This window comes from Leptodactylus fuscus, chromosome 2 (genome assembly GCF_031893055.1).
Source record: "Leptodactylus fuscus isolate aLepFus1 chromosome 2, aLepFus1.hap2, whole genome shotgun sequence".
NCBI lineage: Eukaryota > Metazoa > Chordata > Amphibia > Anura > Leptodactylidae > Leptodactylus > Leptodactylus fuscus.
In genome coordinates this window covers 136,963,850-136,990,920 of record NC_134266.1, presented here as the reverse complement: position 1 = coordinate 136,990,920, position 27,071 = coordinate 136,963,850, and the positions used below count along the sequence as shown (strand labels likewise).

At 44.7% G+C, this 27,071-nt stretch overlaps 1 protein-coding gene and 1 non-coding gene across 2 annotated transcripts in view; both read right to left on the bottom strand.

Moving 5' to 3' along the window:
• Positions 1 to 27,071, bottom strand: part of LCK (LCK proto-oncogene, Src family tyrosine kinase) — a 59,303-nt gene that overhangs the window by 6,245 nt on the left and 25,987 nt on the right. Inside the window, exons 3-8 of the mRNA XM_075264687.1 lie at positions 24,856 to 24,931; positions 15,385 to 15,475; positions 14,198 to 14,296; positions 4,475 to 4,578; positions 4,153 to 4,302; positions 2,140 to 2,292 (exon numbers count right to left, since the gene is read on the bottom strand). Of these exons, the coding sequence (XP_075120788.1) occupies positions 2,140 to 2,292; positions 4,153 to 4,302; positions 4,475 to 4,578; positions 14,198 to 14,296; positions 15,385 to 15,475; positions 24,856 to 24,931 (673 nt within the window). The remainder of the gene's footprint in view (positions 1 to 2,139; positions 2,293 to 4,152; positions 4,303 to 4,474; positions 4,579 to 14,197; positions 14,297 to 15,384; positions 15,476 to 24,855; positions 24,932 to 27,071) is intronic.
• Positions 12,073 to 12,154, bottom strand: TRNAS-CGA (transfer RNA serine (anticodon CGA)). Its single transcript has one exon. It is a non-coding gene; the product is annotated as a tRNA-Ser (tRNA).

Below are 27,071 nucleotides of genomic sequence, written 5' to 3'. Positions count from 1 at the left end.
CATTTCTGCAACGTGGGGCCTCAGCCTTACAGTATTTGCAAAGTAAATGAGATTTGATTTCATCTCATGCCCATATTGCAGAAAAAAGAGCTACATTTGTGAAAATACACATGTTTTTCAGAATGTTAATTTTTAGAGATGAGTGAACACTGTTCGGATCAGCCGATCCGAACAGCACGCTTCCATAGAAATGAATGGAAGCACCTGGCACGCAGACTTTGCCGGCGGCCGGCCGCTTAACCCCCCGCGTGCCGGCCGCTTCCATTCATTTCTATGGGAGCATGCTGTGAGCGTGCTGTTCGGAACGGCTGTTTCGAACAGTGTTCGCTCATCTCTATTAATTTTAGCTGTGGAATTGCAAGCATTGTCCCTATAGAAAAAAAATGCAGGAAAAATGGAAACATGCTATGTGTTTTTACTGCATTTTTCCTCAGTGATTCATGGGGACTCTCCAAACGGAATATCAAACGCAACGTCAAGCGCTGTGCAGTAAAAGCACACTGACCCCATAGAATATAATGGGGTCCGTGTGTTTGCTGCGTGCTGCGCACACGAATCATGCGGACAGGAAAGTAGAATGTGAACTACTTTCCTCCCCGTATGATCCCTGCAGAGATCTGGCGGCAAGCACACGGACCCCATTATAGTCTATGGGGTCCGTGTGCTTTAACTGGCACACCGCTTGCACTTGCGTTCGGTATTCCGTTCGGGGGGTCCTCATGCGGCCTCCCCCAGATGGAATACCAACACACATGTGAACGAGGCCTTAGCTGTGTTTCGCTACATGGTGCTTTATCCTTAGGCTAATACCTCTGTTTAGTAAAAACTGATTTTTTTGTTGCTGATTTTGCTATAGTTTTATGACCTAAGGCCGGGGCCCAAACAGGACGGAAACGCCATGATTTGCCCATGGCAGAAACGCTGTGGAAAAAATTGTGGTGTTTTATAGTACTAGCAAATCCCATGCCCACATTGCAGTAAAAACTGCCATGCGGACACGCCGAAATTTCCAAAGTCGGCACGGTTTTGGAAATCACAGCATGTCAATTATACCTATGGAAACGCTGGCAGTTTCCCCATAGGTATAATTGTAACAGAAAATCTGCAGATGAAAACTCTGTAAACTCTCTGTTTAAAGTGCTGCAGGAAGAGCTGTGGTGCGTTGCTGTCACAGTTACTATTGCTTCTATGTCTCATTATGTTTGTGCTGCCGAAGATGAAAAGGAAAGCTAAAATTACAGGTAAGACAATTTTAGTTATATATGGTCACTTGCATGCTGTGCTGAAATTCTCCAGCAAGGTATATGCAAGTACGCCAGTAATACAATCAATATATACAAACTGAGCGCCGGTAACTATAGACAGAAGCACAGTGGAGCCAGGCTAAGGTATGTATTGTACTAACTGCAGGTAGTGGTGGAGTAATGTGACAATTATATGATATTAGTCGCTTCCACTGAAATACAACAACGTCAAGCTGTCAAAAATGCAACTTGTTTGGGGGTGACATAGTGGCTCAGTGGTTAGAATTGCAGCACTGAAGTCCTGGGTTCAAATCCTGCCAGGAACAACATCTGCAAGGGGTTTGTATGTTCTCCCTGTGTTTGTGTTGATTTCCTCCCATTCTACTGAAAGAACATACTTAAAGGAAAATAAAGGTACATTGCGATCCCTATATGGGACTCACAATCTACATAAAAAAAAATGCAACTTGTTTATGAAGATCAAGATCCAGTGAGGCTGGACTGCAATTGGCAGTAGGGTAGCCAGAAAGCTGGAGCATGCGTCAAAAAAAAAAAAAAAATTCCCAATGATGTATAGACACACAGTAAGACACAGAAGGGAAGGAATCTGAATGAATGTTCCTGTCCTTCTTGCATATCATGACATCACATAAGCATTATACAGTGCCATCTATACAATATACATGGCCAATAGATTTTAATGCAGCCATGTGATGGCTGTAGACATCTCTAGTCTGAATAGAGCTTAAGGCTTGCCTTACAAACACAAATAATAAAGTTAATGCAAATATGCTGAGCAATTTAGCTTGCGTATTAGCAAAACAATGTGATATTAGCAAACTCACAATTATCATACACAGTTGTTATTGTTATAAATATAAATAGATTTACTTACCCATCCAAACTTCCCCAAACTGCCCTGCACCTAATTTTTTAACCAACTGAAGTGAACTTCGTGAAATTTCCCATTCATCTCCCCACCAGGGCTTTTGTGGCCGTTGAGTCTGACATGGTTCCTTCAGTAGGGTGCACAACCCATCTGTTGCACCTAGGTAAAATACCAAACATAACTTACGCTATATAAAACTATATTTATTGACTGACCTGTGAATTTTCTTTGTTATACCTTTTATAGCCAGAGGAATTTATTGTTAACCTGCGTATTCGGATCTTTTTCATTCCCTCTGCTGCTCGCTGTAAATGCACAAATTCAATATACTTGCTGACTTAGGTTTTTCCTAGTATGAAGGTGTTGTGTATGTTTACTCAACTATAGTTTCACTATAAAAAAAAAAATGAAAATGCAGCAAAATTTTCCTATGTATTTATTTGGCTTAAAGGGGCTCTATCACTAGGAAAAGTCATTTTTAACTAATCACACCTTTTGCATAGGCTTTAGAAAGTCTATTTCACACCTACCTATAGTATGTAGATTGCCTCAGTGGTTTCTGAATAAGTCCGTTTTTATTCATATGCTAATTAGACTGGTGCACGATAGATCGTGCACACCTCTCCTGTTGTTTTCTATGGGAGACTGCTGCTGATGACTCGCTTCCTGTTTGCCTCACACACATAGGAGATAATAGGAGAGAGGAGGCTGCTGGGAACTTCCTGAGCTGGAGGCTCATTAGCATATGAATATAAACGGACTTATTCAGAAACCACTGAGGCAATCTACATACTAAAGGTAGGTGTGGAATAGCATTTCTAAAGCCTATGCAAGGATGTGTTTAGATAAAAATGACTTTTCCCAGTGATAGAGCCCCTTTAAGGATGTTAAAGACTCTTATCCTTTGAATAGTAGATAACTGCCTGATCGCTAGGATTCAACCACTGGGACCCCCAGTGACCTGGAGAATGGGGGGCTACAGTGTGAGTAGAGCAGTGGTTAATGCATAGACACTGCACCATTCACTTCTTTGGGACTTCTGTATTGTCAACCACTGGCTGTCTCATAGAAGTGAAAAGAGAGGACACTGAGGATGCAACCACCGACGCTCTATTCACATTGAGTACTTGCAAATCCCTATTCTTAGAATTGCTGGGGAGGCCAGTGACCATCATCCCACTTATCTCCTATCTTTAATGTCATTAAACCTCTTTAAGTAATTACAAGACATGGAAGAATGGAGAAAATGGGAATATGCTACAGGTTCACATTATGTTTTAGTGAAAGTGTGGTAGAGTGGATACACTTGTATGAGACCTCAAATATTGCAATCCAAGAAGTAACATAGAAGTGAAAGGAGCACCACTTTACTCACATTGAGGCCCCTCTGTTCTCATGGTGACATGAGTCCCTGCGGTTGGATCGTCATTTATCCACTATCCTGAGGAAGGAAAAGGGGAACTGCAGCTGCAATTTCACACCATCCCTTTACTACATTCACAGTGGGAACTTGTGGCCTCCATTTCTCTAGATCACAGGGGTCCTAGCAGTCAGCCACCCCACACAAAGTGTAAGGCCACGTTAGTGCTCCCACATAGTATAATGCTCCCAATCCCTCCCCCCCTACCACCACAGTTTTATGCCATGTTACTGCCCTCCACAAAGTCTAATGCTCCTTAGTGCTCCCTAATAGACGTTAGTGCCACACACACAGTATAGCACCCATTAGTTCCCTCCCTCCACAATATAATGCCCCATTATGTTGTATGGAGGAACCAATAGCACATTATACTATATGGAGGCCACTGATGGGGCATATAGCATACCAGTTAGTGATATTGACCCCTCTACTCAATTTGAACACCAGAGAAGGTTAAATTAATATGAAGTGTTTTTTCCTTATTTTTCTTTTCCAAACCTGGGGTGCGTTTTATAGTCAGACATGTCTTATTGTCCAAGAAATACAGTAGGAATGTTGTATTACATAAATACAAGCCCTAGATAATACCATAATTTTACCAGAATAATGTTGTACAAGTTCTTGAAGGGTCATAAAAGTTATTCGAGGAGATATATAGAACCCTCCATTGTCCATGTTGCGAATCTTGTAATGTTTCACTACCTCTCCATGATTCTGATCTAGATCACGTACAGACAATGAATAGGAGCCTGGAATAGAAAAAATAAAAAAAAAGAGAGAGATTAATTTGTAGAGACAAAGGATGAAGCTTATCACCAAAAATTGTCAGAATACAATGAACTAAGAATAAAATATATAACAAATCAACTTACAGAAAAGTCCTAATTATTTTACTTGCCTATTTCCACCATAAAACAATACCTTTATTTGTCTCACTCTCTCGGATAAGGAATGATCCTTGTTGGTTTCCAGGAGCCAAGAGCTGGCGCTCTGCATCTTTCCGACCCAGATCTTTGAAGAACCAACTAAAGAGATTATGTTAGGACAAATTTATATGATACATGTTTAAAAAAAAAAGTTGCACATAGTGTTTTATAAAAAAAAAAAATCCCTATGGATCAGTTGATGAATACAGCAGTGGTGCTCCAAGAATACCACTTCCACTTCAAAGCCAAGTGATGTCTATTTCATTAATCACATGACCTGTCTGCCTACCAATACAAATGAATAGGGCTGAGCTGCAATACCAAGCACGGCTACTGCAAAATGTACAGTGCTGTGCTTGGTTTCATGTGAAGGGGCCCCAGCACTGTTCTGAACATTGTGGTCCTTTCCAATAGCTGATCTAGGGGCCCAGGTATCGGGTTTCTATTGATGACCTATTATTAGGATAAGGCACCATTTGATAAGCTTGGAAAAGGCCTTCAACCCCTTGAGGACTCAGCCTAAAGGTCCCTTAGGGATCAGGTTGAAAAACCTAAAAGTTCAAATAACTCTTCTTTCCCTTCAAAGCGTACTGCACATGCATGGGATTTGGATCAGCTCTCCATGATGTCAGAGCAGTCACAGGGGATATACTAGTATCCTGAGTGGGCGTGTTTATCGATGACACTGCTTTTTAGATGCATCCCTTGGGCACAGAAACACTATACAGACAGGGTCCCATATTTCAAAAGCGCAGCGTTTTGGCTGTGGCAGAAAAACACTGCTACAAAAACATTGTGCTTACATTAACTGCAAAGTGGATGTGATTCTGGCTAATTCCATGCCTTAAAGGTAATGTTTAAATTTAATGTATTCACAGCCTCTGCAACACTGTGGAAGTGATGTACAGTAAATTGGCTGGGGAAGATGATAGACTCCTTTTAAAACGTAACTAAATGTTCGGACCACATTTGATTTTCTGTCAGTATTTGTCATAAATACATTTTGTAATTTAATTTAATTTTTCCATTCTTTCACTTGTTTCTGTATTGAGAGCTGTTCTTGCTTCTTACTAAGGCTAAGGTCCAGGGGTGAACCCAGTGGCGTAACTACCACCATAGCAGTGGTAGCAGCTGCCACAGGGCCCGGGACATTAGGGGCCCGGTGACAGCTGCCACCGCTGCTATCATTATTCTCGGAGGTCTTTTCGGACCCCCGAGTATAATGATCGGGGCCCCCTGTTGGTGGAATACTTTCCACCAACAGGGGGCCCCGAAGCTGCAGCAACGGCTGAGACACAGGAGCTGCAGCTCTGGCTCCTGTCAGCGCTGCAGGACGTTCCCCCCTCTCTCTCCCCCCTCCCTTTCTCTGCTGTCCTCTGCCCACCAATGAGAGGAGGAGGCGGGGCTTATCCCTGCCGAGCTCCTGCCGTCCGTCCTGCACTGGAGGAAGAAGGAAAATTAAACTAAAGCTACACAGGTACGTACTGGGGTTACTTATTAATGTCAGGCATATGGGGGGATTACTTGTGTTTTAGTAACTCCATGTGCCTCATATTAATAGCAGTTAACCCCATCATCTCCCTGACATTAACCCCTGTGTGCCTCACCATAAGAGTTACTGATGTGTGAGACATATGGGGGTAATAATAATGAAGATACTTTCTTATTACCTCCATGTCTCTCACATATCAGTAACCCTTATGGTGAGGCACACATGGGTTAATGTCAGGGAGATGATGGGGTTAACTTCTATTAATATGAGGCACATGGAGTTACTAAATTGTAATGCACATGACCAGATTTTTTATCCACAATTTGTCCTGGTATAGCGGTCAGCGGGTGACGTGACAGTATTTAGTCCTGTAGGGGCCACTAAGGGACATAATACTGTGTGCAAGGGCCACTATTGGGTATAATACTGTGTGCAGGGGCCACTATTGGGTATAATACTGTGTGCAGGGGCCACTATTGGGTATAATACTGTGTGCAGGGGCCACTATTGGGTATAATACTGTGTGCAGGGGCCACTATGGAACATAATAGAGCGCGCAGGAATGCGTAGGAGGGACTCGGTCGAGATCTTCGGTGTCGGGGGGGGGCCCCATGTCAAAAGTTCACCACGGGGCCCCGCCATTCCTAGTTACGCCACTGGGTGAACCTACCCCTTTCGCCACCCGAGGCGAACAACAGAAAGCCGGCGGAGCGGAGGGGGCGTGGCGGAGCGAAGGGGGCGAAGCGAAGGGGGTGGGGCTTAGCGCCGTTCGCAGGTAGAGAGAAGGCACGGAGAGGACCTGCTCTCTGCCTGAGCATGAGGGGAGGCTGCTGGAGCAGCGCTGCTCCAGTGGCCTCCCCAATCCACTGTTCAGTGCTAAGCCAGTCCAGGACAGCTTGTCCTGGACTGGCTTAGGTAAGCAAAAATGCCGGCCTCCCTGGGGCTCTGGCATAGCGCCGCCTGAAGCGGTCGCTTCAGGTCGCCTCATGGGAGGTGTGGCGCTGCGGTCCCATGCTGCAGAAAGGCAGCAGAGAAAATGCTGCTTTTTACAGTGCCAGCAAAGTCAATGAGATTTTGGTTAATCCCATCCAAAAAGCTGTGTTTTTTTAAAAACACACAAGTTTTTGAAAAACGCAGAATGTCAATTTCACCTGGGAAAACGCTTGCGTTTTCTTTTTTAGATACAATAAAGGAATAAAATCACAATTGCAATGAAAAACGCTGTGGAACTAATTTTTTTTCAGCAGCGTTTTTTAGCTGTGTTCCACAGCATGAGGACTTACGAGTGATTATGAAGATAATCTTGTTTCCCTTAGTCCTAACAGCGGCACAATGTGGGGTATTTCTGCCCCTGTGTGCTGGTAGGACAGGCGGATATTTAATTAGCCAATCAAATGCGTGGCAGGCCCTATAAGAGGGCACAAGAACCTCCCCTCTGCGTGTAAATACAAAAGTACCTCCATTACATTTATATACAGTTTTATACATAAGATATGATTCCCAGGGTGGGAAATCTTGTGCCGCTGTTAGGACTAAGGGAAACAAGATTATCTTCATAATCACTCGTTCCCTGTCGTCCTCAACAGCGGCACAATGTGGGGATATAGCAAGCAGGTCCCCAAGATGGGTGGGACAAACCCATGACCGAACTTAAACTGGTCTGGGCAAAGGCAGTGGAATCTGCCACTTGGTCCTTCAGGCGGTAATGCCAAATGAAGGTGGATTCAGATGCCCAAGAGGCAGCTGCATATATTTGGTCCACAGACAAAGCACTTCTTTCTGCCCGTGAAGTGGACACTGCCCTGGTTGAATGGGCATGAAGGAAAGATGGAGCCGACAGCCCTTGGGCGGTATAGGCGACTCTAATAGTCTCGGTAACCCACCGGGATATTGTAGCTTTGGCGGCTTTGGCGCCCTTGTTTTTCCCCGTGTAGCTGACCAACAGGTTTTCAGTCCACCTAAAGGGGCGAGTGCGCTGCAAGTAGATCTGCAGGCATCTAACCACATCCAGCTTGTGCCATCTTTCTTCTTCAGCAGAAGAAGGGAACGGAAAAAATACTGGAAGGGAAATCAGTTGGTTCCTGTTTACAGCAGATGGCACCTTGGGACGAAACCCAGGGAGGAACCTAAGCTGTACATGGTCAGAGAAAAAGGTGGTATATGGCTCCTCAGCGGACAAAGCTTGTAGTTCACTAACGCGTTTGGCAGGTGTGACTGCCAATAGCAGCGCCATTTTGCCGGTTAGCGACTTGAGGGAGACCTCTTCCAGAGGTTCAAATGGCTGGCCACATAGGGCGTTCAGGACCGGAATAAGGTCCCATTGGTGGACAGGGGTGTTTACCACCGGTCTCAGCCTAGTTGCCCCTTTAATAAAGGTGCTCACTAAAGGATCCTGAGACAAACGCCTCCCCAGATAGGCGGACAGGGCCGCTACGTGTACCTTGAGTGTGGCCGCAGCAAGACCTCTGTCTAGTCCGTCTTGAAGGAAGTCCAGGATCGCCTCCGTAGGGGGATCGGTGGAGTCCACTTGATGCTGCAGACACCAGGCATTAAAGATGTTACCTATTCGACGGTAGTTCCTGTTAGTCGAATCTGCTCTGGCGCTGGATAGGGTCTTCAAGACGGCTTGTGACAGTCCTCTATTTCTCAATAGGGACTGGTCAACCTCCAGGCTGTCAGGTTGAGGCTCCGCAGATCCTGGCATCTCAGCTCTCCTTGGGTTACCAGGTCTGGGAGTGGGGGAAGCCTCCAATATATGCCCTGACTCATTTGTATGAGCTGAGCAAACCAAGCCCTTTTTGGCCAGAACGGGATTATGGCTATTCCCGAGGCTTGGTCCTGTCTTATTTTTATCAATACCTTCGGTATGATTGGAATTGGAGGGAATATGTAAAACAGCCTGAACCTCCATGGGATGGACAGGGCATCCACCGCCAAGGGATTGTCCTCCTGGTACAGAGAGCAGAAGGTCCCCACCTTGGCGTTGAGTCGGGTAGCCATAAGATCGACCTCCGGGAGACCCCATCTCTGGACGATCTGTTGAAATACGTCTGGATTGAGAGACCATTCTCCTGATACGGTAATACCCTGACTCAGCTGATCCGCTACTATGTTCAGGGAGCCCTTTATGTGAACAGCGGATAACTGGACCAGATTCTTCTCCGCCTAGGCAAATATGAGATTCGTCTCTCTCAGCAAGGTTGGTGACCTGGTGCCCCCTTGTTTGTTTATATAGACTACCACCGTCATATTGTCTGACCGGTTTTTGACAGACTTGCCTTTCAATTCTGGGGCAAAGTGTACTAGGGCCAGGTACACTGCTCTGAGTTCCTTGAGATTGGATGACCCCAGCTCCGGACATCTCCATCGTCCTTGTACAGTTTTGTCTTGACAATGGGCTCCCCATCCCCACTGGGATGCATCTGTTGTCAACAGGGTCCACACTGTCGGGACCGTGGACCTTCCGTCTTTCAGGTGTATCCACCATCTGAGGGAAAGACGGGTAGCGGGAGAAAGGCAGATCTTCTTGTGCAATCCCCGTGGAGACCTGTTCCAGGTTCTCAACACTTCCATCTGCAGGGGACGCAAATGCCATAAAGTCCAAGGCACCGCCCTGGCCGAGGATGACATCAGGCCCAGGACTCTCATGGCGGTCCGGATGGTTACCTGCCGAGTGCGCAATAGGAATCGTGCACTGGCTTGGATTCTTTCCTTCCTTGGACTGGAGAGGAAGATCTGCATCGCTTCTGAATCCACTATAAATCCGAGGAATTTTCTTCAGGTGGATGGAACGATTTCGGACTTCTCCCAATTGATAATCCTAACTCCTGTAGGAAGTTGATGGCAAGGTTGAGCTGCTGGAGGAGGGCAGCAGGAGACTGAGCTTTCAGTAGCCAGTCGTCTAGATAAGGGACGATGAAAAGACCCTGAAGTCTGAGGGCCGCGGCGACCGGAGAAATCACCTTGGTGAATACCAGTGGGGCGGATGTGATGCCGAATGGCAGAGCTGTGAATTGATAGTGCTCCCTGTGGCCGGCCATAGCGACGGCAATCCTGAGGAACTTCCTGTGGAAATGAGCAATGGGGACATGTAGATAGGCGTCCCTCAAATCGAGGGTAACTATCACCTCTCCTGGCTGAAGAAACACAGCCACGGAATCCACGGTTTCCATTCGAAATGACCTCTTCCTGATAAACCGATTGAGGTACCTCAGATCTATTATCATCCTCCAGCCCCCGGTGAACTTGGGGACCAGAAAGACGGGGGAGTAGACTCCCAGACCGAGGTCTGAGGCTGGTATGTTCTCCAGGGCGCCCTTGGTAACATATTCGGCAACCAAGGCTTCTAGACTGGCCTGCTGAGAAGGTGGAAGAGTTTGGGTGGAAACGAACCGATCTGGAGGTGGAAGATGAAAGTCGATGTGATACCCGTGTTGTATGATCTTCAACACCCATGGGTCTTGGATATGGGTGAACCATGCTCTGGAAAAGGAGGAAAGACGTCCTCCCAGGAAGGGGGGCCACAGGGAGCTGCCCCACGTCAAAACTCAGGCTTCCTCTTGGTGTCCTCCTTGGAAGCGCCACGACCAGCTCCCCTAGGGCGATATCTAAAACGCCGTTGTTGGGAAGGGCGTCTATAATTAGAGGAAGAACCTCTGCCTCTAGAGGGAGCACGTCTGCCCCTGGATGCTTGAGGTAGGGACCTTCCCCTACCTTCAGCTAATCCCTCCATAATGGCGTCTATAAGCTTTGGCCAGACACCCTTCCCGGCTCAAAGGGGAGAGCACAGAGTGCTGCTTTAGACGCAAAATCTGCCCGCCAAGGCTTTAGCCAAAGGGGTCTACGGGCCGCAGTAGACAACGCCATAGATTTGGCGGAGATTTTTAATTGATGGCAGGAGGATTCCGCCAAATAATCTGCAGCCCTATGAACTCTTTTCATAGAGGCCAGAATCTCATCTCTGTCTACGCCCAAGTCTATATCCCGCTCCAAGGCGGCTAAGCGGTTGCGCAAAAAGTCACCAACCATAGAGGAGGCTATGGCCACAGAGGCTTGCGCGGAGGAAGCTGAGTAGACCTTCTTCAGAACGGAGTCCGCCCTACGATCCAGAGGGTCCTGAAGATTTGAACCATCTTCCAAGGGCACCAGGGTTCTGCGGGACAGCTTTGCTACGGCCAAATCCACCTTCGGGGGAGGCCCCCAGGAATCCCACTGGGTAGTGTTAATAGGAAACAAACTCTTGAAGATCCTGGAAAGCGAATGTCCTTTCTCTGGCTGTTTCCACTGCTGCGCCATAAGGTCGGTCAGCGTGGCGTCCGCATGGAAGGCAATATGTCCCCCAGAGGCAGACGTGGAGGCTTCCCCGTCAACATCTCGGCCCACTGTAGACCGGATGGACTTCAGCAGCCTGCCCGTTTGTTCATAATGGAACGCAGTTCTGCTGGAATAACTGAGTCGTCCTCGGAGGAATCATCCTCTGCCACCCGCAGGTGTTACAAGGGGGGGGAGAGAGACGAGGAACGGAGCTCAGAGCATGGTCTCCTGGTGAGCTGAGACAAGGTGCAATGGATCCCTTTGAGGGAATCATCCTGCAAAATAAAAAGGAGAGTACAAGCAAGGGAAAAACTATTTACCCAAGCGATGCCCAAACTCACCATCTCCTTGACCCATGCCATCATATCTCTGGGAGAGGGCTCCACAGGTGGAGGACCTCTGCACCCGCGACAACGGGCCCACTCATAGCCTGAAAATAGGCAAGTTATAGGACCAGTAGTACCCCGCAGGGCACAACCTTTCAAGCCGCTACCTACCATCAGGGAGCGGTGTGTCGCAATCGAAGCAGGAAAGATGTTTCCTCTTGGAAGAGGTTTTCCTCCTACCATCCCCAGGAGGGGTAGTAGAGGATGACATATCCTACAGAGAGAGATAATAGACCATGCAACACTGTCACCATGACATCATACCAGCTTTTAAAAAAAGGGTAAATCTTACCAGGTCCAGTAGACCGGACAGAGAGGTGACTTGGCGCCCAACGTGCGACTCGAACCCACGACCTTGAGATTAAGAGTCTCATGCTCTACCGACTGAGCTAGCCGGGCTGGTGCTGTGAACAGGATCTGAACCTGTGCGGGGAGACCCCATTGGATTTCGAGTCCAAAACCTTAACCACTCGGCCATCACAGCCGGTTCCCAATAAAGTTTGCAAACTGGAAAAGAGTTCAAGATCAATGAACACCACAATCGCACGCCTTCAGCAGATACTACAGGAAGGTCTCTGACACCAGGCCAGCCAGCCTCTTAATTCTGGCCGGCTGGAAGTGGGCGGAGCCACAATCAAAGCAGGTGAGGCAACCTGCCCAGACAACTAACCCTGTAATCAGGGGTCTGCAAAGATATACATTCCCCCCCACCAAGAGGCCCTTAACACGGGCACTTACCCCCACATCTCCCCGTCTTTTCCGGCCTTTAATAAGGCCTGAATCTTCCCTGAGTGAGCGGCCGCCAGCGCCAGGCCGTTGCCATGGCGCTATGATACTTCCGGCGAAACCGGAAGTGCGCGCTTACAGCGGCCGGCGGGGAACAGGATACACAACAGTGTGGTTCCACCCGCCGGCAGTCCGCGCAGCCACCAGAGGCGGCATGCGGAGTCCCCGAACTCTCACCAAAATGTCAGGTAAGTCACAAGGAGCAGGGGAAGCGGAGGAGAGGGGGGGCAGGGGGGATAGAGGGGGGTAGCCACACATGGCTAACAAGACCTTCTCCCCGCAGGGCACAGAAGGTGACAAGAAGAAAACAACCGCTCAGGAGGTGAGTGATCCTGCTGAGCTTCTCAAAGAGGACACAAGTCCTCCCACCTGTCCTCTGTCCACACAGGACAGAAAAAAACACGCAGAGGGGAGGTTCTTGTGCCCTCTTATAGGGCCTGCCACGCATTTGATTGGCTAATTAAATATCCGCCTGTCCTACCAGCACACAGGGGCAGAAATACCCCACATTGTGCCGCTGTTGAGGACGACAGGGAAGTCTTAATATCACCGACCGTGTATGGGGTACAAGCTTAAAATAAGGAGCTGTGTAATATGTAAAAAAAAAAAAAATCAGGCTGGGGGAGGGTCACTTCAAAAAGTTTCTATCTTGGACATTATAAAACGTACAAACTTGCTTTTGGTGTCATAAGTAAGAGGAGATAAAAGAGGTTGCAGTGCTATCTACATTATTTCAGGAGATATCACTGGCTAAAAACAGTCGGGATTAGGATATTTATATGCAGCTGTATAGTATATATATATATTATAAAAATCTCAATCTTAACTCTGTTTTCAACTAGTGTTATCTCTGGAAATAATTTATTTTTATGTAGATTGTGACCGCATATAAGACTCACAATGTACATTTTTCCCTATCAAGTATGTCTTTTGGAGTATAGAAGTAAATCCTTGCAAACATGGGGAAAGCATACAAACTCCTTGCAGATGTTGTCTCTGGCAGGTTTTGAACCCAGGACTCCAGCACTGCAAGGCTGTAATGCTAACCACTGAGCCACCGTGTTGCCGCATCTTTGGAAATAATTTAGATAGCACTTCAAGTCATATAAAAGAAGAGACTCTCTTCTTTCATATGACACCAAAAGCAAGTTTGTATATTTTATAATATCCGAGATATAACTGAAGGGACCCTCCCCTCATTTTCTCTCCATATTACACAGCCCTGTACTCCATACACAGTAACAATCAGTGAGAGGCAGAAACAGCTCACTACAAAGGGAAAGATTGAAAAACATGCAGGATTTCACAGAAAGTATCCAAAATTTGTTGAGAAAGTACTGTATATTGTAAAATGTATTCATGGCACAAATGCTGTCAGAAAATCAAAAGTTGTCCAAAAATTTGGGGCCACACGGTGGCTCAGTGGTTAGCACTACAGCCTTGCAGCACTGGAGTCCTGGGGTTCAAATCCTGTCAAGGGTAAAAAACCATCTGCAAGGAGTTTATATGTTCTCCCCATGTTTGCAAAAAAAAATGTTCATTGTGGGTTCACAATCTACATTAAAAAAAAAAAAAAGTTGTCCAAAAGTTTAGTTACACTTTAAGAAACTTTGTGCCTTCTTCCACTAAGAAAAGACAAATGTTATGAGCAAAGTTTTACTAAGGAGGTTTGTAAATAAAAAGTCCACAAAAGGTCATTACAAAATGGTTGTTTGGATGGTCAGCCTGAATGGATACTCACCGTTCAGATGCGACTCCAGTTACATATGCTACAAAATTATATGGCACCAGCCCCTCTTCCCCTGTACATAAGGACTTCGCCTTCCACCACTCTCCAGTTCTGTAAGTGATAAAATATGAATATTTTTATTATTACTCAGCAGAATAACATTTTGATCAGACTAAGACCAAGGCCCCAAGTATCGGGCCGCTGCAAAAAAAAGCACTGCGGGAAAAAACGTGGCAGCAACACATTGCGATTTTTCGCGCAGCGCTTTTTGCAGAAAGTCTGCAGAGGAAACCTCTGCAGACTTTCTGCTTCCATTATACCTATAGGGAAACCACTGGCATTTCTTAATTGACATGCTGCAATTTCCAAAACCGCAATGGGGTAGGCCATCAATATTACATCTGTGGGAGTCTGATAGCCAGCACAGCTACAGGTAATGAAGACAAAACTAGGAGCCACGCTGTTCACTTGCCATACAGGATGTAGCGGTGGGTTTAGGTGGTGCGTTGGAGCACATCGTATGGTGGGTGAGCAGCATGGCTCCTGATATGTTATTACCTTTAGCCACCCTGTCACAGTAAAGCTGATCTGCAGGGGTCCCAGTGGTGAGCCCCTAGAAACATTTCCACTGGTTAGCCCTTGACATCCCAGTCTGACCCTGGTCACAGAATGCTGCGAGTGAAACAGGTATTATCCATTGGCCTGACAACCGTCATGTGAGTTGTCACTCTTAGGGTGCATTCACACTGAGTAAACGCTAGCTTATTCTGAACGTAAAACACGTTCAGAATAAGCGGCGTCTAAAGCAGCTCCATTCATTTCTATGGGAGCGGGGATACGAGCGCTCCCCATAGAAATGAATGGGCTGCTTCTTTCACTCCGTGCAGTCCCATTGAAGTGAATGGGGAGTGCCGGCGTATACGGCAAGCTCTGCTCATGCCGGAGCGTACACGCCGGCACTCCCCATTCACTTCAATGGGACTGCACGGAGTGAAAGAAGCAGCCCATTCATTTCTATGGGGAGCGCTCGTATCCCCGCTCCCATAGAAATGAATGGAGCTGCTTTAGACGCCGCTTATTCTGAACGTGTTTTACGTTCAGAATAAGCTAGCGTTTACTCAGTGTGAATGCACCCTTACAGGACCGTATGTAAGGAATCTAGCAAACATTTTACATCTGTGAACAAAATTCACACTTACGAATCCAGGATGTGTAGCTTCTCTCCAACCTTAAAGCCGAGATCACCATCATGCACAGGTTCATAATCATACAGGGCTACCATCTGTTTATCTGGGATATAGAGAAATCACTTTAACAATAATGCATTAATAATGACAAAGTCTATTACACAGTAACTACACATTTTCAGGCTTTGCTGATGCAATGTTTGAAGCCAAAACCAAAAATGATTGAAATAAACAAGTAGAATTTACCAAGACTTTGGTTGATAGGTCATCAGTCTGAAAATTCATATTAGGTTAGAAAACCCAGCCTTTTAAATTTTTTTAGCTTTTATGATGCACTTCTGGATTTGCTTCCAAAGCGGCATCAACAAAACCTGGCCATGTGTCCTTACCTGACTCAAGTTGATGTTGTCATTAATTTCAGTTTCATAAAAATACATGTGTCAACATTAAAATCATTTTTTACTTGTTCCCTGTGAGTGTAAAAAGAAGGGCATCTTATGTAGGTTTACAAAGTCCAAGTTCACATCTGCGCCAGAGTCGCCATTGGGAACTCCGTACCAATGTCCACCTAAAAATTGCCGATTTCGGTTTTAGAACGATGGACACCTGACAGACACCATTATAGAGGTTGCCTAAACTCTATACATATTGCTAATGGAAAGGGACCTGGCATGTTTCCAATAGATGCCTGTCCAGGGAGGTTAAAAAAACCCAAACAAATACTTATACTCACCATTCCTGGGCTTCTGACTCATCCTGGCATCCACTCTGGTGTTCTTTCAGCCTGTTACTGAGGTCATACACTCCAAACATCATTGCTGGGCCTGAAACTGGGCCCCAGAGGAATGATTTCAGGGCACCCCATGTGACTGGTGAGGCACATCACAGGTCCATGCAGTGTTTTCTGGAGCATATGACCTCAGTCACAGGCAGAAGAGGTCTGAAGAAGATGCTGAAGAGAGACAGACAGAGCAAAGATGCCCAGGAGACGTAAGGTAAGGTGAGTATAAGTGTATGTTATTTTTAATCACTTCCCCTGGGCCTCTATTTATTATATTTTGGGGTCTGAGGAGACCTCAGAATATAATAAAAAAAGTGATGCATAGGGGCTTCACCTGAAACGACTCTAGGAAACCACTGTGGAGCATATAATACTGTGTGGGGACCATTGTGGAGCATATAAAACTGTGGGGGCCACTGTGGAGCATACAAGAATGTGTGGAGGCCACTGTGGGGCATATTATACTTTGTTTGGGGTCACGGTGGAGAATAATATACAGTGTGGGAGGCCACCGTGGAGCATATAATAATGTTTGGAGGCCACCTTGGTTCATATTATTATACTGTGTTGGGGCCAATGTGGAGCATATTTTACTGTGTGGGGGACAATATGGATCATACAGTACTGTGTGTGGAGCATATAATACTTTGTGGGGGCCACTGTGGAGCATACAAGAATGTGTGGAGGTCACTTTGGTTCACATTATTATACTGTGTTGGAGCCAATGTGGAGCATATTTTACTGTGTGGGGGACAATATGGAGCATACAGTACTGTGTGGGGGCCACTGTGGAGCATATAATACTTTGTGGGGGCCACTGTTAAGCATATAATACCATGTGGGGCCACTGAGGAGCATACAATACTGTCTGGGGGCCACTGTGGAGATTATAATACTGTGTCAGGGCCACTGAGGAGCATTAAATACCATTTGCATAACATTGATTAAAGCCTATGGCTTCGGTGTGTCATCTGTTTTTTTGTGGACCCAGAGACATGAAAAATTTTGAAAATTAAAAAAAAAAAGTTGATCTACAGATGTAAAAGCGGATCAATTACAGATAACACACCACCTGCAAAAGAGCAGAGTGACTGCCTTATTACAACCATAGTAAGCTTAGTATTGTATTTAGAAGGCTATGAAATGTTGCTGGGGCATAAGAGTCCCTACTATAGCTTTGAGTTGCGCCCAACTTTTCCAGTATTTGATCTGGTGCTTGAGAAACCAATAGTGCTAAAGTGTTAGGAGTATTTAGGTTCATTACTTTCTATTTTTCTTACCTGGGGAGTTTTTGGCTGCGCAGTGTCTGGGGTGGCATCCTGGCGCTGCGGGGTTGTCCTGTCGTGGGTATTGGTGCACACCTTCTGACTTGCACGCGCGCACTGCTGGTAGGCAGCTTTATCTCCTGGTTGATTAGTCTGTCCTCCCATTTGCACCTGGGAGGAGTGGTCTCTACTCTGTAATTAAACCCATGCCTCCCATGGTTCTGTGCTGAGTGTCACTTTTACAGAGCTAGGCCTTAGCAGGAGGAGTAGGTGGTTATCTTGGATAGAGGAAGTTCCGTGGTTGGTTTTTGGGAGGTTTGGGTGAACGAGTTGGTTTGTGTGTTTTCCCTTCTGTGTTCACCAATCCTCCCTCTGTGTATAATTGACTGTGTGAGTGAATTGCCTTATCCTTTGATTTCTACTCAGTTTCCCTGTGTTTGTTTCCTAGTGTAAGGTTCCTTCCCATATTGGTTTGGGGGAATCCTTTCCCACATGTTTCCTGTGTGCTGCTTGTGTTGTTAGTCAGCGCACACCCTTGTCAGTCCCTGTCAGTAGCAGCTTCACTTGTTTGTTAGGGGTGACCCCCTTTAGTCTCCAGTCCCTAGAGATCTTATAGGGCATTCCTTCTCCCACTTCCCTCTAGGCCTACGGTATCAGTGAGAGAGGAGCTGTCGGGGTCAGGCTTAGCCTGAGAACAGCCGACCCACACCCGTGAGGCAGGGACCGGGATAGCTAGTGGGAGTAGTGCAGGGCGAGGTTTCCTACTGCTATTCCTTAGCCCCGTTGCAGCTACCTGGACTGACATAACACTAAAGGATACGTAATAACGATGCGCTACTTAGGTATCACAGCAAGCAGAACCAGTAGAGGGAAGTTTGTCCTAAGGTCTGGTGTAGCTCGGTCAGTTGTATGGCACGAGTCTGGTCGGCTGACCGAAGTAGTGAGCATTCTTATTGCTGAAACATCCTTGCGCAGAAAGTCAAGTGTCAGCTGAGGATACAATGTGGGTGTCTATGGCAAAGGCTATAAATGAAGGTTATGTGTGAAATGTAATCTCTCAAATTATTCAACAACAAGGTCTCAAAGTGCCCTCCTAAAGTAATATGTGTGGTTGATGATGTTTTCTAGAAGTTTGTTGTCAATGTAGGTTTGAAATAGCTAAAAAAATAGGTACCCACAGCCAGGCCATGCCCATAGGATAATTTTTCTAAGACCATGTAAAGGGAAAACTGTTCATTTTTTATGATTTATAAGATGAATATTTAATATGATATAAATGATATTTAATGGTAGGACAACCTCTTTAAAAAGTGTGTCTTCAATTACGAGAATTTGCATATGAGGTTTGGAGAGGTATTCTGTTTCATAAATCTCATAATCTAAAACGTTTCCCTAGAGTAAAATGGTTTTGATGGGCTGTGACTTTTACCATGAGTGATGAGAGTGTGGGAGGTTACAGAGGAGGAAAAGCAGCTCAGATAGAGTTAAGAATGTTCTATAATAGATATTACTTATCTGTTACCTCTCCCTTGGTAACATTACTAAGAAAGTATAGTAAAGTACAAGATTAGAGATATGCAAAAGAGTTACTTAGAACACAACCAAATGTGGGTGTTTCTTCTGTTCTGTACCTACTTGGATATTCTTATTTCAGCACCCACTTCCGAAACACACTTCCTCCACTTCCAGGTCCATACCAACACAACAAGGAAGCCCCTGTATGGCTTAGTTATTTACTTAGCTAAGACAACCCCTTTGTCATCTCAGCTGATACAGATACAGTACATAGAAGAGGCCTGGCTTAGCTAATGTACAGTAATGAGCCAGACAGACAGCTTCCTTCAAGCACATAACAGACGCAGTGTGGGGAAAAAGGGGTTCTTTTCCCGAGTTGAAACAAATTTGGAATAGGAGAAAGTGAGACCAGGATAGGGGCGCTGGGACTGGTTCAACTATTTTATAGTTCTTCAACAATAAAACATATTTTTGCATCTGTGCCAACAATACAAGATTTATTATGGAGCCCCATATACCAGGTGCCATCTATAATGCTGGTGTCCTCTTATATTGTAGAGGCTCCAGGGCCCAGGAGTGACTTCTACCTCTGCAAACCTATAGATACACCCCTGGCAACCACTTTAAAAAATGTCAAACCTGAATCCAATTTATGAAAATCACATACAATATAGTGCAAATGCTTTAAATAGGTGTGAAAAAACTGCTGCACAGTAAGAATTTTTTCAAAAATAGGAGTGTTAATAGTTTATTTTTGTCAATTAAAAAAACGAATGAACAAAAAATAAATTTCAATTAACCCCTTAGAGACACAGCCCAAAAGTGACTTAAGGACCAGGCCTCTTTTTTCAAATCTGACATGTGTCACTTTAAATGGCGATAACTTTGAGACGCTTTAACTTACACAACTGATTCTGAGATTGTTTTTTCGTAACACATTGTACTTCATATCAGTAGTAAATTTTCGTTGATATGTTTTGTCTTTAATTATGAAAAAATAGGAAATTTGGTGAAAATTTTGAAAAAAATGCAGTTTTCAAACTTTGAAATTGCAAGCCTTTCAAATAGAAAGTCATACTACCCGAATTTTTTCATAAATATAATTAACCATGTCTCTGATTTATGTCGCAATCAAATTTTAAGCACCCTTTCATTTTTTTCAGATATTATAAGGCTTACAAGTCAAGCAGTAATTTTCCAAATTTTCAAGAAAATTTCCAAAACACATTTTTCAAGGGACCAGTTCAGTTCTGAAGGGAACTTGAAAGGCCTCTCTAATAAAACCCCCCAAAAGTCACCCCATTCTAAAAACTGCACTCCTGAAAGAATCTAAAACAGCAGTTAGAAAGTTTCTTAACCCTTTCAGCATTTCACAACAATTAAAACAAAATGGAGGTCAAATTTACATTTTTCAATTTCTGTCACTAATATATTCATTTAGCCCTAGAATTTACACATTTACTAAGGTTTAAAGGAGAAACTGCACCCCACATTTTGTTACACAATTTCTCCCGAACACGACAATACCCCATATGTGCTGGTACCCTAATGTATGGGCACACGGTCGCTCTCAGAGCGGATGGAGCACTAATTGGATTTTGTAGGCCAGATTTTGCTAGAATATTTTTCAGGCGCCATGCCCCGATTGCAAAGCCCCCAAGGTGCCAAAACAGTGGAAAACCCCAAAATGTCACCCCATTTTGGAAACTAGACCCCTCAAGGAATTTATCAAGGGGTATAGTGAGCACTTGGACCCTACAGGTGTTTCACAGATTTTTTTACCATTGAGATGTGAAAATGAAAAATTACTTTTTTTATAATAAAATGTCACTGTAGCCCCAAATTTTTCATCTTCACAAAGGGTTAAAGGAGAAACTGCACCCCACATTTTGTTACACAATTTCTCCTGAACACGAAAATACCCCGTATGTGCTGGTACCCTAATGTACGGGCACACGGTCGCTCTCAGAACGGATGGAGCGCTAATTGGATTTTGTAGGCCAGATTTTACTAGAATACTTTTCAGGCACCATGTCCCTTTTGCAGAGCCCCCAATGTGCCAAAACAGTGGAAACCCCCAAAATGTCACCCCATTTTGGAAACTATACCCCTCAAGGAATTTACCAAGGGGTTTAGTGAGCCCTTTGACCCTACAGGAGTGTAACAGAATTGGCCCAACAAAAGGAAAAGTGACATTTTTTGCTATAAAATGTAGCTTTAACCCCAAATTATGCATTTCCACAAGGGGTTAAAAAAGAAAATGCACCCCACAAATTGTCAAGCACTTTGCCCCAACTACAGAAATGCCCCACATGTGGATGTAAAGTGATGTATGGGCACACTGTAAAGTCCAGAGCTGAATGATCGCTATTGGGATTTTGGAGGGCAAATTTAGCTGAAATCTGTTTCAGGCACCATGTTGCATTTGGAGAGCCCCTGAAGTGCTAGAACAGTGGAACCCCCCCCCCCCCCCCAAACGACCCCATTTTGAAAACTAGACCCCTCAAGGAATTTATCAAGGGGTTTAGTGAGCACTTGGACCCTACAGGTGTTTCACAGATTTTTTTACCATTGAGATGTGAAAATGAAAAATTACTTTTTTTCCAATAAATCGTCCATTTAGCGCCATATTTTTAATTTTTGCAAGTAGTTAGAGAATTAAGAGCCCCCCACAGTTTGTTACACAATTTCCCCTGAACACGGCAATACCCCATATGGGATCATAATCTGCTGTATGGGTACATGTTGGGGCTCAGAATGGAAAGAGCGCTATTTGGATTTTGGAGGGCATATATTGCTGGAATAGTTTTGAGGTGCCATGTCGCATTTGCTGAGCCCCTAAAGTATCAATACAATAGAAACCCCTCAAAAGTGACCCCATTTTAGAAACTACACCCGTCAAGGAATGTATCAAGTGGTATTATGATTTTGAGACTAAAAATGCTTCCCAAAAATTGAAATTTTTAAAGAAATATGCCATTTTGGTATCCAATGCATTGCACCCACTTTGTGTTGTCAGAGACCTGCACTCCTAAAACTATTAAGTGGGCCTTCCCGAGGGGCAAAAAAATTATATATGTGGGTATAAACTGCTGCTTGGGCGCACAGCAGGGCTCAGAAGGGAAGGAGCACTGTGCTTTTTAGCTTTTGGGGTACAGATTTAGAGGGACTTCCTGGGCGCCATGTTGTTTTTGCAGAGCCCTGGAGGTGCCAGTAAACTGGAATTCCCCAAGAAGTGACCCCATTTTGTAGGGGAAATTTTAGAGTCTCTGCAAAAGTGCCATGGCATCCAAAAACCAAACCATCTAAGTCTGTGCTCCAAAAACCAAATAACCTTCTTCCCTTCTGTGTCTGGCTGGGCCCTAATATCAGTTTATACCCACATATGACATTACGTACGTTATCCGGGGTACACCAGTGTCATATATGTGCCCTAATATCAGTTTATACTCACATATGACATTACCCCGGTTACAGCAGTGTCATACATGTGGCATAAACTGCAGTTTGGGCACACAGCAGGGGGCAGAAGGGAAGGAGCGCGATGAGGCTTTTGGAGTACAGATTCAGATGTTTGGTATCTGGACGCCATGTCATGTTTGTAGAGCCTGTAAGGTACCAGAAAAGTGGATTCCCCAAAGGAGTGACCGCAGTTTGAAAACTGCACCCCTAAAAGAATTTATCAGGGGGTGTAGTGTAGTATTAGTATCCCGGACGTGACTGCACAGCGGATGGCGAAGAGGGAATATATAAGCGGTGCGGAGGACATTGCAGACACTAAATTCCCTACTGTACCCCCAGTAGCTCCTATGATTGGGGGAGTCACACTGGGGTCACTTTGGGGGTCACTTCTGGTATATTTTCCCTCATAAGCTGTAAATATAGGGTGTCCCCTGATATTCGCTTGCACAGCTTATACATTCCCTGCCTGCCGCACCCAGTTGTGTTCTAATGATTTGGCGATTTGGCGTGATTTTGTCTTCACATTGGTAGAGGCTATATTTTCTTTATTTTTCTGCTGACGTGGCCATATAAGGGCTTGTTGTTTGCGGGATGCGATGTATTTTGTAATGACACCATCTTGGGGTGCCTAAAACTTACTGATTACATTTTATTAACTCTTTTTTTGCTGGATTTAAAAGAGAAAAAATCAATTCTGGTATTGAGTTTTACCTTTTACATTTTTCGCCATGCAGCGTACAGTATAAGTAACATGTGACCTTTATTCTGCGGGTTGGTACGGTTATGGCGATACCTCATTTATGTTATTTTTTTATGCGATACTAAGTCTGCAGAACAAAAACACATTTGGGGACATAAATCAGTGATTTTTGCATCGCCATCTTCTGAGAGGCGTAACATTTTTATTTTTCGCTTGACAGTGTTGGTTGAGGGCTTATTTTTTGCGGGACAACCTGTGCATTTTATTGGTACTATTTTGAGGTGCATATGACTTTTTGATCACTTTTTATAGCACATTTTGTAAGCTGAGATGGCGAAAAATCACTACTTCCGGCGGGTTTTTTCCGTTATTTTTTACCGCCGTTCACTGTGTACATTAAATATTGTTTCAGTTTTGTTGTACAGGTTGTTACGGACGCGACAATACCAAATATGTATTGTTTTTATTAATTTTTTGTGTTTTTTTTACATAATTCATTTTTTATAGAAAAAAGGGATTTTTGGGACTTTATAACTTTATTAATTGTTTTCAAATACTTTATTTTTTTTTTTACACTTTTTTTTTTACTTGTTCTTGTGTCATCACTGATTCTCTACTCTAGACTGAGACACAGGCTGCAGTGACAGCCTGCACGTGTCTCACTCGAGAAACAGGAAGTGAGCTGTGCGGACGGGACAGCTCACTTCCAGAAGACGCCGGGAGCATCACCAGGTAAGTGAGTGCTCAGGGCTGTCTGGGGTCACTAACCAGACCCCAGACTACGTATTACAGATACCGGCACCCCCCGATCTCGGTCCGGGGGGTGCCGGCAGGGGGGGGAGAGATCGCGGCACCCTTTGTTTGCGGTGGTCATGTTTGACCATCGCAATCAAAGGGTTAAAACCTCCGATCGGTAAAAGTACCAACCGGAGGTTATGGAAAAGGGTGATAGCTGTCAGTAACAGCTATCACTCAGTTCCGATTCCGCCCGCTCAGCTAGTGAGCGGGCGGAATCACCATGACATAATATTACTTCATGGTGCGCGAAGTACCTCGCGTCCATGACGTAATAGTACGTCAAAGGTCGCTAAGGGGTTAAATGAATATTTGGTGTCACCATCATTAGGAGAAGAGTCCTAAAAGGGATGATTTAGTTCCCACAGGGCCCCGATCTCAACATGATCGAGTCTGTTGGGGTTAGATGTAGAGACATAAGGATTTTGAGCAAACTTACATCTAAAGAAGATCTGTAGTTAGTTCTCCAAGATGTTTGGAACAACCTCCCTGCTAAGTTTCTTTAAAAACTGTGTGCAGATATAGCTGAAAGAATTGATGCAGTTTTGAAGACAAAGCGTGGCCACCGAATATTGATTTCATTTAGATTTCTATTTTGTTCATCTACTTAATATGGCTAATTGACAAAGTAAACCATTCTCTTCTATTTTTGAAAGCATTCTTAATTTGCAGCATTTTTGGACACGTTTGCACAACACTTTAGGCTCATCACCCCCACCTCCCTTTTTATCCCATCCTGACTTCAGATAAAGTAGCACAGGAGAAATAACAAAGTTACTTTAAAATCAATGGTCCTCTACCATCCCATTGAAGACAGTAACGTATTCTACATTATGAACAAAAAAGTTAAGTTTAACTTCTCGAACCCAACCACTGTTGGGTTTGCTTCATTACACTTTCATCTGCACCTCTCAGTAAAGTGAGTTTGTACAGTAAATTTATGATCAGATTTTTACTATACTTACCATGCACTGGAGAAATGGGAGGAAATTGAGGTATATATGAAACCAATGGGTCTTGTATATCATATTGCATGATCATCTGAGAGGGCAACAGAAGAGAGAAATAGCTATAAATATTTACATATATCACTTTTTTTATTTTGTCTCCTGCAAGTTATGGTAGTTCTATCCATTGTGTCTTAAAGGGGGATAATGTTAGTTGCCCTTATAAGCATTCCTATTTCCCAGGTCAAAGATTGGCTAATTGATCGTTGCTTTAAAGATAGAACAAAGGAAAATCCTTTAATAGGTACAGTATAACAGTTTGTAGACAAAAAAATATCTATACTCAGCAATTACGGAGCTTTTATTCCTATTATAACAAACAATGGAAACATATTCAATTGTTACACTACTGGTGATACAGCTGGAATCCGATAGCCAGGAAGGACGGCAGATGCCGCGGAGTAGGAGACTTGGTCAAAGGATAGCCAGAGATCGGTACACGGAGCGGGTAGTCGGTGGTAGCCAAGGAGTCGGTACACAGAGCGGGTAGTCGGAGGAAGCTAGGAGTCGGTACACAGAGCGGGTAGTCAGATGAAGCCAAGGAGTCGGTACACAGAGCGGGTAGTCAGATGAAGCCAAGGAGTCGGTACACAGAGCGGGTAGTCAGATGAAGCCAAGGAGTCGGTACACAGAGCGGGTAAGCAGGAGAAGCCAAGGTATACTGAGCAAGAATACCTCAGAGCTAGAGGACTGGGAACAAACACAATACTCAAGCACTGTTTATAATATGCTCTGGCTATATATAGGGCCAAACAGGAAACAAGATGGCCGCCAACAGGAAACAAGATGGCCATGGTCATGAAACAATACTCGCCATATTAACTGTGGGCAAGAGTCAGGGAACAGCAGCCTCCAGTGGTGGGAGTAGTAATGACACTTGAATAGCGGCCACAGTGGAGATCCTTGGAACAGCATCTTCACATGATGATGAAACAGAGGTTCTAACACACAGATTCTGACATTACTCCCTCCTTTAACAGCGGCCTCTGGACGCTGTTTGACCTGGCTTGTCTGGATATCTTTGGTGGAATTCTCTAATCAAGCAAGGAGCATTGATGTTGCTGATGGGCTCCCATGAATTTTCTGAAGGACCATATCCCTGCCACTGTATTAAATATTGCAGACGGTTTCTGAAGATCCTAGAATCCAGGATTCTCTCAACCACGTAGTGTTCTTCTCCAGCAACTTTAATGGGACCCGGAGGAGGCAACAGACCACCTGGAAAAGGGTTAGGAACAACTGGTTTCAATAGTGCAACATGAAATACTGGATGTATCTTCATTGTCTTGGGGAGTTGGAGGCGGAAAGCTACAGAGCCTACTTGTGCTGTTATCTTAAAAGGACCGATAAACTTCTGTCCTAGTTTTACTGACGGTACATTGAGCTTTAAGTTTTTAGTAGACAGCCAAACTTCGTCCCCTATCTGGAAGGTCGGAGAAGGTCTGCGTAACCTATCAGCTGTCTTCTTATACTTCTCTTGAGCAAGTTTGAGAGTCTCTTTTAACATCTTGAGATTTTGCTGTAATGCTTGGATTCTATCGGTGACTGCAGGAATGAAGGTTTCTATCGGAAAGTTAGGAAGAATATTGGGGTGGTAACCTAGATTTGCAAAAAATGGAGTTTGTTTCGTTGATGCATGCTGTGAGTTGTTGTACGAGAATTCTGCCACAGGAAGTAAGTCGAACCAATCGTCCTGCAGATGACATGTATAACATCGTAGGTATTGTTCCAAGGTCTGATTGGTGCGCTCTGTTTGTCCATTAGACTGAGGGTGGAAGGCAGATGATAGATTAATATCGATATTTAATGCCGTACAAAAACTTCGCCAGAATCTTGAGGTAAATTGTACTCCACGATCTGAGACAACCTCATCAGGCACTCCATGAAGACGAAAAATGTTGTGAATCACAAGATCAGCTGTCTCCTCAGCTGAAGGTAATCCAGACCAAGGAACAAAATGTGCGGCTTTAGTGAGACGATCCACCACCACCAGAATGGTATTCTTCCCCTTCGAAACTGGCAGATCTACGATAAAGTCCATAGAAATTGATCCCCAGGGGCGAGATGGAATTGGTAAGGGCTGCAACAACCCCATAGGTGAAGAGCGTGGAATCTTATTCATTGCACAGGTACTGCAAGATGTCACATATTTCTTCACATCCTTGAGATGATCA